Genomic DNA, 12812 nt, shown 5'->3' on the forward strand with positions numbered 1-12812 from the left:
AGGAAAGTGTGTTTATGTCAGGCAGAGGGCTCCTGCGTCTCATTACATTAAGAAGACGAGGACTGTAAAGGCCATATGTTGTTGGTTAATGCACACAGAGCCCAGGACGGAGCCTTAAGATACTCTGACAGTCCCTTATGTCACACTGAGCCCTAGGGACCCCATGTGTCCAGAGACGCTCTGCTCAATGTTACTAGAAAATTTAAGGACAAATCTTTCTGAGATGCTTATTCACAAAGAAAATGTTTATTTGCACACTTAAACTGAGCTACAGTTAGAGCTCAATTAAATAGTTTAACAAGACTACTGTACACATGCACTGCAGGAAAATCCATTTAATGTCAGACACGGTGGCCAATGTTTTTTAGTGCCAAATAAGGAACACTAGATTTTGGTTTGAGCTCAGTGCCACAGTGGTATATGAATTATGACTGTATTGTAAAAGCACAAAAAAACACAAGTATTCAATTTGTAGTTTAATGAAAATTCAAACATGTAGTTTATAATGAACCTTTCTCCCCAACGTAGCTTCTACACTGAAAAAAGTCTAACACAGAGCTGAATTAAATAATTTTAGACATATTAATTATTGAAGATGAATAAAACCATTAAAAATGTTGAAATGATTAACTTAGGACCCCTGTAAATCCATGATTTACCTCTGACAGTCCCTGAACTCAACTCTGAGAGCCTGTAAGCTGTAAAATTTGTGTTTTTTTCCAAGTTTATACATATTTTTATGTTCGCCAACTGAAGGAAACGATTCCAAGAAACAAAACTTTGATCAGTGGGGGTTTTGGCTTTTAATGCTGTAGGTATCGCTGATGTACACTTGGGGTGTCCCGTTTGGGACAAACAATTTTAGCTCAAAATATGGGATATCCTGGCTAATATGGGACAGTTGGTAACCCCACTGCAATAGCATGTCTGACTATGCTAGGTGGCAAATCTTTCATCCAGTTACTATGGACCTCATTCCTGTTGACCTTGCTACTGGCCATCAGCTAAGTCTTTAAAGTACAGGGGTGCTGGTAAAGCACTTTGGTAGACTGAGGATACTTTAAATGTGCTAAATGAATAAACTTTGACTTGACAAGACTTGACTATACCTCTTTAGTAATATCTGATGACAACACACCTTATAATGCTTAGCATTGATGTTGTCTACCTTAAAGCAGTAGTGATGGGTCTCAGTTCTGGCCTGTGTCCTTCATGTTAAAGATTGGAGCTGGCTCTGGTTTGAGGGTTTAGTGAAATTCATGCACTCTTCTACATCAAAGCTTGCTCAAATTTGTCTGAATTAATGAAGCCAAAATGATACCAAATGAAGAGCCCAGTGGAACTGAAAGAGCTGCTTCTTATTTTTTTGGTTTCACAGTCAGACTAACATGTTAAAGTGCATTTTAAGTGTCCAGTTTAGTCGGACAAAGACAAGAAATCGATTAAAATAAAAATTCATATAAAAGCAATGATGGAGTGAAGTTTTCTCGGTACGATGTGGGGATTGTTCAAATTCTTAGTGACTGCCAGTTTTCTGATTTCTCCATGCATATTCTGGAGACTCTTGAGAAACAGCTTCCAAACTATTCAGCTCATGACCCCAAAATAACGGCGTCAGAAGCCGGGGACCTCCACCATTCTTGGAAGTGGAAAAAATGTACGATGTTGCATGAGGCATCATGTTTAAATCTATATTTTAGGGAGTTTTTGTACACATTGCATATGTTTGAGCACAAATCTCACTTAATAACTGTGGTTTTCTCTAAAATAAAGTCATTTTAAGGACATTTTAACAATAATGGATAAAATTGACCACTTAATTTTTTTAACATTTACATTTATTTCTTTGAGGTTGTTTTAAATTTTTCTTTTTAGAAAACATCTTGTGACCACCCCTCAGTGATCTTGAGCGATAGTTCTCAACCAGTTCAGAGTTAGGACCCACCACCAACTACCTATTGACAAATTGTGACTCAAATTTCTTAACATTTTCAGTCAAATCTCCTTGTTTTCAATGAAAATGGTGCAGTTGGTTCTAAGATGAAACAAAAAATGTGATGAAGCAAAGAGATGTAGACATACCCTTTAAAACAAAAAGCACATCATTGACTTTGGTCCGCATGCTTTTTTCCAGGCATACATTCATGACCCACTGAAAATAGCTTTGTGACCCGCTTTTGGGTCCCGACCCACCGTTTGAGAACAAAGGCACCAGGGTGAGATGGGTGCAGACAGCAATACAACTACTCAGATCTATCTGCTGGCATTAAAGTATCAGTATAGCTGAATGATCGTAAACATAACCCTGTCCTCTTCCTCAGCTAATCAAATGGTCATATTTTTGATCCTCTCTAAAGTTTTCTCTTTTTTCATCTTTGCAATAACCGCAGTATAATTAACTGTCTTTCAGTGTTATCAATGTTATACACTTGGTTTCTGTTGCTATGATTTTCTGTACACATCAAGCAGGTGTGTAGCAGTCGGACCAGGAACTGGCATAAAACAATTACACTGCTTAGTCTTGGCAGTGCGACATGAACACAGTGGCAGAGTTCACCACGGTCCTCTTTTAAACCACTCAGGACATCCCCTTCCTTCACAATTGTACATGTGTAGGGTCTATTAACCCTTAAAGTATGCAGTGGAAGCAGGTTGTTAAACCCTCCAATTGCAATTCCAGCTTAATGAACATGTTTTAATGCTTTTTTAAAGCTAGTCTCTCTCTCCACCTGATGTAAAATATGTAAAAATTCAAATGTTCAAAAAAAATGAAAAAAAGAAAAGGAATGCCCATGATTAAACAGGAACTTATGTAATTAATTATGGCCTTATTTTAGGGGTCTGTCCAACAGTTTTTATGTGACTTGGAATCATGACATAACGTTCAGAGGAGTGACTGTGGAGGGATTTGTTTGAGCTATAACAGTTTATTCACTTTAAATCAATTTGCAGTCTGGCATATTCACAGGATCAACAAACAAGTTGAAAATGACTAACTGTGGAAATGAAAAAAAGAATGAATCTGCTCATTTACTTGCGCAAAGATCATACCTTTAGGGCACAGGTTGTCAGATAGAAACATCATCATGCCTCCTGCTCACTCACTGGATTTTTAGAAGTATTTCAGGCCCTGTTAGTGCATCAGCTCACCCTGACTTCACACAGAAATTTTATTTGGAGACTGGCAGGAAGAGTCAGGGTTATGTGGGTGTTAAAAAAATTGACTGATTGCATTCACACCTGCAGTTCCAGAAAATTTTGGTATTTTTGCACATGTGTGAAAACAGCTAAAGAAAGCACATAAGGTGACACATTTTGTGGTGTGCTGTTGTGACAGGTTTGGTTTACACAATGATGGCCAAACTTTTAGTCGCTTTATGATTGCTGAGGATAGGCGGTGTTTACGGTACGCCTGTGGGGATAATTCATGGATTTTCAGCTGAAACTAGTCTAAATGAACTAACAGACTCGTTTATGTGTATGTGTGCATGCTGGGTATTTGAGTGACAGAACTCATTAAAACTATAAGCAGGTTTTTGCAGAGTATTATTTCTTTGGCAGCCTTATCTGAATGCTCATCCAAAGTGCAGGAGAACGGGATTGCTGTGAACATTTGGCAGGATTCATCAAGTGGCTCGTTCAATGCTGTGTTCTCGTTGTGTTTCCTTCAGGGGCAGGGAGAGGCTTCAGCGCGGGGGACGACCATGGAGGGCGACTGTCTCAGCTGCATCAAGTACCTCATGTTTGTCTTCAATTTCCTCATCTTTGTAAGTATATTTCATCCCTCTCTCAAAGACTCTTAATCTGCCCATCTCTGGTGATTCTGTCAATCTAATGATGTGCGATGGGCTCCTGGCTGCCCCCTGCTCAACTCCCTAATGGAGCCACATTTGCATTTCATTACACTGAGGCAATCTTGATTCTATCAAATTCTCCTTTGATTAGATTTTACTGTGCTGACACACATCTGAGCCACACAGTGCCAGGAAGACTTTGTGACTGACACCTGAGTTTATCAGTCCTGATCAGACAATCAAGAGTAATCCTGTTAGTGTGAGCCCATAAAGGAGGAGGGGGAGGGGTTTGAGTTGGAAGGTTTGTCTCTTTTCCTGCTTTATTAAGCGCAACCAAACCGTTTAGAGACTCTTCTCAGACGTGGCTGTTCAAGGCCGGGGTAATAATGCAACCAGCAGAGCAAAGAATTAACTCGGCTGTTAACATCACTCAATAACAACCACTGCTTTACACTAAAGCCCTTTGTTTCTCCTCAATGACCGTTTCACCCTCATTTAAAGTAATGACACCTTTGAACCCTAGCAGTTTTTCAAAATGGCTTCCTCCTTTCCTCCTTCAACAATCTCCTCCTACGAGATGAATAAGTGTTCTGGTGCCATGAGAAATTTGATTACTAGTAAAGTCAAAGAATCGATTCCTGTTTTCTTGCTTTTGATTCCCATCCTGCCCACAGTGCTGGTACAAAATGGTCAGTTAACATACACCAACATTTGACATACTGTTAAAGGTATAATCTACAACTTCCAGAGTATACAGTGCCCATGAAAAGTATTAACCCTCTTGGATGTTTTACCCTTTAAGGGTTTTATGAATTAATAATGGTCAATTTAATTTGGTAGTAGTTTCACAATTAGTAAATTGGGGATCACCTGAGTGCAGTGAATGAGTCTCAAGGGATTATAGTATATAGTACACCTGTGTCTAAAAGGTCCAGTCACTGACACCAAACACTGCACACTGCCACAAACACACCATCCCCACTGTGAAGCACGGCGGTGGCAGCATCATCCTTTGGGGATGCTTCTCAGCAGCCAGCCCTGGAAGGCTTGTAAAGGTGGAGGGTAATGAATGAATGCAGCAAAATATAGGAAAATCCTGGAGGACAATCTTATTCAGTCCGCGAGAGAACTACTGCTTGTGAGAAGATTTATTTTGCAGCAAGACAATGACCTGAAGCATATGGTGAATGCTACACAGAAATGATTCAAAGACAACAGGGTGAGTGTTGTTGAGGGGCTAAGTCAAAACCCAGACCTAAATCCTATAGAAAATTTGAAGAGGACTGAAAAGGACTGTTCATAACTGCAACCTGACAAATCTTGAGAAGTTTTGCAAGTAAGAATGGAGTAAAATTGCAGTGTTCGGATGTGCAAGCCTGAATGAGACATATCCACAGACTCAGTGCTATAATTGCAACGAAAGGTGTATCTACTAAATACTGGCTTGAAAGGGATGAATATTTATGCTATCCCTTATTTTAAATTACATATTTTTATTTAATTGACATTTCTTGGTATAAATCTGTTTTCACTTTGACATTATACAGGATTTTTATTTTGTTTTTTATCAAAAAAGCCAAATATATCATCCATGATTGATTTATGACCTCATTAAAATGATAAAACAACCAGGGGGTGAATACTTTTTATAGGCGCTGTATGAAACATTCAGAGACTGACATCTTAGTAGTCATTTTTACTGCTGTGTTTTTTAAACGTCTTTGTTCTCCCCTCTCTTTATCTCTTAAAATGTGGCTTCAGATCTTTTTTCACCAGCTGTGGTATTGTTCAGAGCTATGAAATGTAAGAGTAATGGAAATAGTATAATTTAATAATAGTATAAAAACATTTGCTGCTGAAAAAGATCAAACAAATTTGACAACATTAAGGCGTTTGTTTGCAGAAGTGCAGGTCCATCCATCAGACAGGAAGAAAGTCTCAGATTTTCCCCACACATTGTTGAGTACCTTCTTTTCTTAATCACATCACTCACCCCATGGTTGCTGGGATGGGAGGGTTTTACTGAAAGGGAGGATGGGAGAGGATGGAGGCGTCATCTCTTCAGCAGGTTGGGGGGTTAGTTGAAGCTGGGTAGACATCTTCACCCACCCCCACTGAGTCATTATGGCTCTGTAGACATCCATCCACTTATCTGCCATCCACTATCGCCCAAACCTTTCAGAGATTTGCATTACCAGCATGTTTTCCTCCAAGAAAAATAGCACAATTTTATTTCCATTATATGACAGCTTGTTGAATGTGTTGTGTGTCTCTGGGGATATGGAGCTCTCTCCTGAGTTCTTAATCATTTTTTAAAAATGCTGCAAATTTCTGTTTTGTCTAACCAGCGTCTTCTTCTTTTTCCATCAGCTGGGGGGCTCTTTCCTCCTGGGAGTGGGAGTGTGGGTCCTGGTGGACCCCACAGGCTTCAGGGAAATAGTAGCAGCAAATCCCTTGCTGTTCACTGGGGTCTACATTATCCTGGGGATGGGAGGCATGCTCTTCCTGCTGGGCTTCCTGGGCTGCTGCGGAGCCATTCGCGAAAACAAGTGTCTGCTCCTTTTTGTGAGTCTGCTGATAAATTCAAAATGTGGTCATGTTTCTGATCTTGTTTGTGTGCATGCTTGTTGATTTTTCTGTATGTCAGTTTTTGTACTGTCATGCCTGAAACTGAAAGCCAAAGGAGTAAAATGCCCCTCTATTTGCCTTTGTGCCTCTAGTCTCATGCATTATTAATGCTGAGTGAAGCGGTACACTCTGAATGTGATTTTTAAGTGACTGACATGCACTTTTTCTGACACTCAGCCACCATGTCCCTCTCTTTCTCAATTTCTTTTTCTCTTTTGTCTTTTTGTAGTTCTTCATGCTCATCCTCCTCATCTTCTTAGCAGAGCTGGCTGCTGCCATCCTGGCCTTTATATTCCGGGAGCATGTAAGTCTCTACAGTATTCCCTTCATATCTGATCACCAGTGCCCCAGAAATTGTCAGTAATTGCCCACTTAGGTTTATCCTCCTCTTTTTTAGAAGGCAGTTTTTGAATGTCATTTTATTCCCGTTTAAAGTGTTAATTTTCAAAACAGCTGTCTTCTTTTAATTCACCATCATTAAAGTGAACTCCACAGATGCAGTTTTGCATTCTGTATGTTTTCAGTCTCTACATGATTCCCCTGCAACCTCCAGCTCAGGAAGGAATGACTTACTAATATTTTTACTTGCCAGCCCAATGATTTTAAAGTCATATATTATGTGTAGACATAGCCACTAGCCAGGGTTGTTACAATAGACTTGCTGCACCCCTCCAATATAAACAAGTATTATATTTATTATTAACATCATGTAGAGCAGCTTGTTTTGGCAGTATTTTGAGACTGTAAATGAGGATGAAGTTGTATGAAAGCTGTGTCAGGTTAAACTGTCATACTGAGTAGGGCAGTTTGTGGCCACATTTGGCACATGGAGGCAGCTTCCACTATGACTTTTGGCTGCACCGATCCAAACCAAGCTGTACCCATTTACTTTTCCCACACCAGTTTGGCTTCACTGGCCTATGCCAAGCCGTGCCCAGAATAGTCCAGCTCTGGTGCGGGGTTCAAGCGTGCCTGTCCTGCCTTCAAGCGTACTGCGACGTCACGGCAGCTCAATATCATTTGGGGATGACTCACAGATGTGTTTAAGTAGCAACTGATACACCAAACTTTTAAATACCTGCAGGGTTACCAATAGAAGAAGGAGAGGAAACTCTTGAGCAAAAACAATGCTCACTGAAATGCAGCCATTTACACCATTAACACAAAATTGCATGTCATCATCTCTAGAAGCTTTGTTGTGGTGGAAAAGTGAACCCCCTGCCGTGCTGGGCTGCTATGCCGAGTCCAGAAAGAGTCAAAGCGGCTCAATATAATGGAAAAGCCCCACTAGTAACCTGCAAATCCTTCTGTAATGATGTGCCTTTTCAGCGTGTTTGTGTTTTTCTGTCTCTTTCTCATTTAGGGTCCAAACATCAACATTTTTTGGAGTGTTCTTTTGTCTTCATGGTGTAATGGTAGCCAAGAATACTGATAAACAAACAGTCATGAAATAAACAAAGATTTTTTTTGGGGGGGGGGCCGTGATTTCTCTTAAGGAGAAGATGGTGGGTCCTGATGCCTGACCAGTTGAGAACCACTGCTCTAATGGCACCAAAGATGTTGCCTGAATCACTCCTGCTCTCCCACAGGGTCTCGCTTAAAAGTCACAGAGTGCTTGTCTTTTTTATGTTTCTTGGTTGTTGATGCCTTGTGGATGTTGCAGTCACTTTCTTTCCTATCCTCAGGCTCATACTGTTGCCACAAGATATAATTTTTCCCCTATATACTTAAAGAGAGACAAGTCTGTTTTGTTACCTTGACATGCTTCAACTGCTAAGTTCATGCAGTCTTTCTCAAAAGAGTCACATGATGTTGCTGTGGCTCTTCTTATCTAACCTTGCAAAGCAGATGGGTTTGCCAGACTCCATCTCTGTCATCAGGCAAATCCTTAGAAGAGCTCCAATCTTCAACGTTTATGCTGAAATGAACACAGTTCTGACCATTTCCAATGCTATGATTAGCTCGGAGGTAGCTAGCTTAGCGTCAGTTTTACTAGAACTTTACCACATTCCTGTTTGAAATACAGAATAAAAGCAACACTAAAAGCTTTTCATGATGTGAGAGATGTTTTCACTCTTCTATTGACCTGCTTTAGCATGAGTGTGGGAAAGTTACAAGGAAAATGGTAAATTGTTGTGTGAGTGGATATATACAATGGCTACTAGTGGAGTGATTAGCTCAGACTTAGCCTGATCCATCAGTGGTGCTTGCTGCTCTCTGAACAAATGACCTTGGCATTTTTCAGGTCCATTCTGTGGTTTTCCTTTATTGATTTCAGCTTCAAAAATGCCCAAAACTATGCAAGGTTAAACAAGTATGTCTTCAGCTGTATGGGTGCTGACATGTCCTTTTGAACATGTACTGTATATCCACCTTTGCATGTATTTTTCTGTTCAAATAAAGATACCAATTGACCAATCCCTCCTTTTTTAGCTGACCAGAGAGTACTTCACCAAGGAGCTGAAGAGACACTATCAGGGCTACAACAACACTGACGTCTTCACCTCCACATGGAACGCCATCATGACTACAGTAAGGCCACAGCACACGCTGCAGCTTTTACCATCTTGTCTTTTCCACCAGCAGTCTGCAGACACAAGATCTTTTGGCGTCAGGGAGCTATGTTTTATAGATACACTCCTGGACATTTAGGTCAATATTCATGCTGGATTGGTGCGCGGACACACTGGACCACAGGCCACTGCACAAATAGGCACTCAGCAATAAGAGCTTCTCCTCCTTTTCTCCCCTCTTCCTCTCACCAGTTTGACTGCTGTGGGGTGAACAGCCCCGAGGATTTTAAGGACAGCTTGTTCAGGGTGATCAACCAGAATCAGGTGGTGCCAGAAGCCTGCTGCCAGCGTGCCAGTCAGACCGGGGAGGTGGCCTTTATCAACCAGGAGCCGTGCTTATCAGGAAATATGATGTTGCGCCATAACAAGGTAACTTCTGCCATCCACCACTGAAACTTCCCTCTTTCTCCCTCCTTCCAAACCTCCAGCAGGCTTAATTAGAGCTGCAGACAGTTGAGGGGTGACACACAGGGGGTCCCTGACTCCTCCACGGCTGATTAGTGCTTCTTTTGGGTGTCATGGGAGGCCATCTTACTCTGTGTGCAGACAGTGCATGCATGCATCTAAACATGTGTGTGTGGACTTGTGTATTCTCTGGCAAATTGGAATTTCTGTGGAGCGTACATGTGTGCAAAAATAGAGCATAATAAGAGTATGAATATGTGAAAATTGGGAGTGCTTCACAGTTCAGCACACACCCACGCACATCTCTCTGCTTCCATGTGAGTAAAGAAAGCCTCAAAGTGAAATGTAATTACAGTGAAAGCTGATAGGAAGAGGTTTTTACCGCACTCTTCACCTGTTGTTCTCAGAGCCAGGAGAACAATGTGAGGTGTCCACAATGTGTGTCTCTGTTGATTCACACAAAGAAGCCTCATTAAAAGGCACTGAGGCTGGAAGTCCCGTTTCCTCCCCATTCAGCCCAGGCCTTTGTTCAGACCTCGCTCGATAAAAGCTGTGATGTTACTTTAATTGTCTCTGCAATTCTGTTAGGTTTATTGCCTGCTGACTCTCTCCTGAATGTAACCTCTTTATGTGTCCACAGGGCTGCTACTCTGCAGTCGTCGACTACTTTGAACTGTACATCTATGTGGCTGGAGCTCTAGCCATCGTGGTGCTGACCATTGAGGTATGAAGGAGATTCATTATAGTGGAACCATGACTTATGCAGCATTTTGTTTGTCTCCATCAGTGTGATGCTCCTTTTTTTAGAAAGGGGAATTTTGCACGAAGCTGAGTATATTTGCCTGGATATTTGTTACAGTTGTGGTTTTGTTTGCTCTTTTTGGCAACAGCTCCATCTAGTGGTGCAACTTGGTGCTACAAAAAATCATTTTATTAAGCAGTGTGCAGTTGTTAAAATTCCAATACTTCTTTTTAAATATTAAACTTAGTACAGAACTTAATTGGACAAAAACAACAACAACTGGATCAATACCCGTTCCTTTACATGCACAACGTGTCTCCAAACAAGAACATGTAGCTCCTCATGATCAAACTAACCTTGAGTGTCAACAATGTAACACTAATTACTTCAAGTAGCCTTTTTTATTTTTGTGCTAAACACATACTTATACTTATGTCAATGTGATATTTCAGTTGGATTTGCGAGAAGTTCTAAAATTCTGTTTTCACTTTGTCACAATAGGGTACCGAATGTAGATTCATTAGAAGGAATGAGTTTAAATGATTTTAGCGTCAAGCTGCAACTAAAAAAACTGAAAAAGTGAAGGGGGTCTGAATACTTTCAGAATGCACTACATATGAAGACCCTACCATATGAAAGTCTTTCAGGTTCAGGCAACTTTATTTGTACCTGTTCGTAGGTTTGTTTTGGAGCCAGCCAGATAGTGACATCATTTATGGCAAACAGTTATAAAGTAGAAGTATAATGGAAAAAAAAAAAACACTTAAGACAGATTAAAAACATTTGAAAAATACTGAAATGGAATCAAAAGCTTAAAAAAGGATAAAAACGTCGAATGCCAAAGTGTACAAAGTTTCACCATTCAGAGCAAAAAAAAAAGGAAAATCAATCAATAAAACCAGTAAAAAAAAAAACACAAATAGTTAACCTCTATAATTCAGCCTCGATGCAAGGCAATCTTAGGACTGAAATAAATAAACAGAAAAATAAATATCACAAATATAATCATTAACAAAATACAGAAATGAAATGAAATTGCAAATCCTTTTTTTTTCATTTTTTAACTTACTGGGTGCTGTGGCAGAATGTTACCACTTCAGAGCAGTAAATAGATTTTTTTTTAAATTGTATATAATAAGGTGAAAGTGTTTATGTTTATTTGTAAATAATAAAAGCTCAGGTTACTTTAAATGGAGGAAAAGTCTTAGGAAGAGCCAGATTGTTACAAGACCATCAAATCGATCTCTCTGTAAAATATTTTTTATTTTCTTTCTGTGACAACATACTTGAATTATTTAGCTACTATGAGAAATGCTGAATGTACAATAAAAGTTTTTCCAAAAAATTATTTTGTCAAAGTGCAAAATGGACATTAACTACCCAGAGTTTGATGTTTTTTGAATTTGAGTTAAAAGACAGTGTTAATCTGGTCTTTCAGTGTTTCTGTAAAGAAAAACAACAATAGTCAACTCTATTTTTCCTGGTCCTGAGAAATGCATTAAACTGTTTTACATTTATTTGATTTCAGCTAATTACTGATCCCATTTTTTCTCTCTCCCTCAGCTCTTCGCCATGGTCTTTGCAATGTGTCTCTTCAGGGGAATCCAGTAGAGCTGCTCCATCTGTGAACTTCTTCTTTTTAAAGGGAATTCAGGAAAGAAGAAACAAAAAAATGGACACATGTAAATTTGTTAATCCTTTTTTCTATTGGCTAATTGGTAGAAAAAAAAACAAACTCAGACTCTTGTACTTCACAGCTGGACTTTTGAGGTACTGGGTGGCAAAAAATAAACACACACACAAAAACCTTAGAGAAAGTGGGAGATCAGGAACAAAGCTGATGTTAAAAGATTTGAGTGTAAAGTGGGAACAGTGATATTTGGACCAGGTCTAGCACAGACTGGTGGACGAGCATGAGGACCAGGTGAAGCCTCGGCAGAAGGCACTGCACTGACTTTTGGATGAAGAATATTTATATTAAGTAAAGTTGGCTTAACTGTAAAAAAAATGTGTTTTATGTACACTTTGGCTGTTACCCTTAAACCTTTCATACTGTAAACTGCAACACACCCCCCCCCCCCCCCCGCCTCCATATGCCTTTGTTTTTTTTTACAGCCACTCTCCTTTTATGCTGTATTATAAAAGCTGGATGTGTGTGGATGTGTGTACGTGTGTATATACTTGATGCTCTTTTTGAATGTGTATGAACGAGTCTGTGAGCATGAGGCTCTTCATGACCCCTCCCAAGCTTGAAAGCCAACCTCTGGTTCCTTTTCTATTTGTATGGTGATGTTTATTGCAGTAGTGGTTCCATGTGGTTCTAGGTGGTGAAATGTATGTGTACGCATTTGTATTAGATCTTGAAAAGTCGATGACATAAATGGCATTCTACATGACTGAAAGTTTGCTCTGTTTTCTGTTTTTCTTTTACAGTTTAAGACTTTTTTTTTTAACACAAGAATTAAACATACGTGTCATGTTCTGCAAATAAACCTCACAAGGATTCACTGTGCTTGCATGATGGAAAAACAGAAAAACAGCTTTATTTCTCACATTATTTACAGTTAAATTGTTGGGGGGGGCAGTCCCCTAAGACTTTTGATTAATAAGTTCTCTAACCAAACTGCAAAACAGACCAATTTGTTAGATAATTTTCTGCTGCAGGTGTGA

At 39.8% G+C, this 12812-nt stretch overlaps 1 protein-coding gene across 1 annotated transcript in view; it reads left to right on the top strand.

Annotated features, from left to right (window-relative positions):
- The window catches only part of tspan18b (tetraspanin 18b), a 59192-nt gene extending 46654 nt beyond the window's left edge, over window positions 1-12538 (top strand). The window contains exons 3-9 of the mRNA XM_041794880.1: window positions 3672-3767; window positions 6165-6359; window positions 6652-6726; window positions 8856-8954; window positions 9188-9364; window positions 10041-10124; window positions 11706-12538. Of these exons, the coding sequence (XP_041650814.1) occupies window positions 3672-3767; window positions 6165-6359; window positions 6652-6726; window positions 8856-8954; window positions 9188-9364; window positions 10041-10124; window positions 11706-11753 (774 nt within the window). The 3' untranslated portion in view covers window positions 11754-12538. The remainder of the gene's footprint in view (window positions 1-3671; window positions 3768-6164; window positions 6360-6651; window positions 6727-8855; window positions 8955-9187; window positions 9365-10040; window positions 10125-11705) is intronic.
- Window positions 12539-12812: the final 274 nt, after the last annotated feature.

Source organism: Cheilinus undulatus, linkage group 9 (assembly GCF_018320785.1).
Source record: "Cheilinus undulatus linkage group 9, ASM1832078v1, whole genome shotgun sequence".
In the NCBI taxonomy this organism is placed as follows: domain Eukaryota; kingdom Metazoa; phylum Chordata; class Actinopteri; order Labriformes; family Labridae; genus Cheilinus; species Cheilinus undulatus.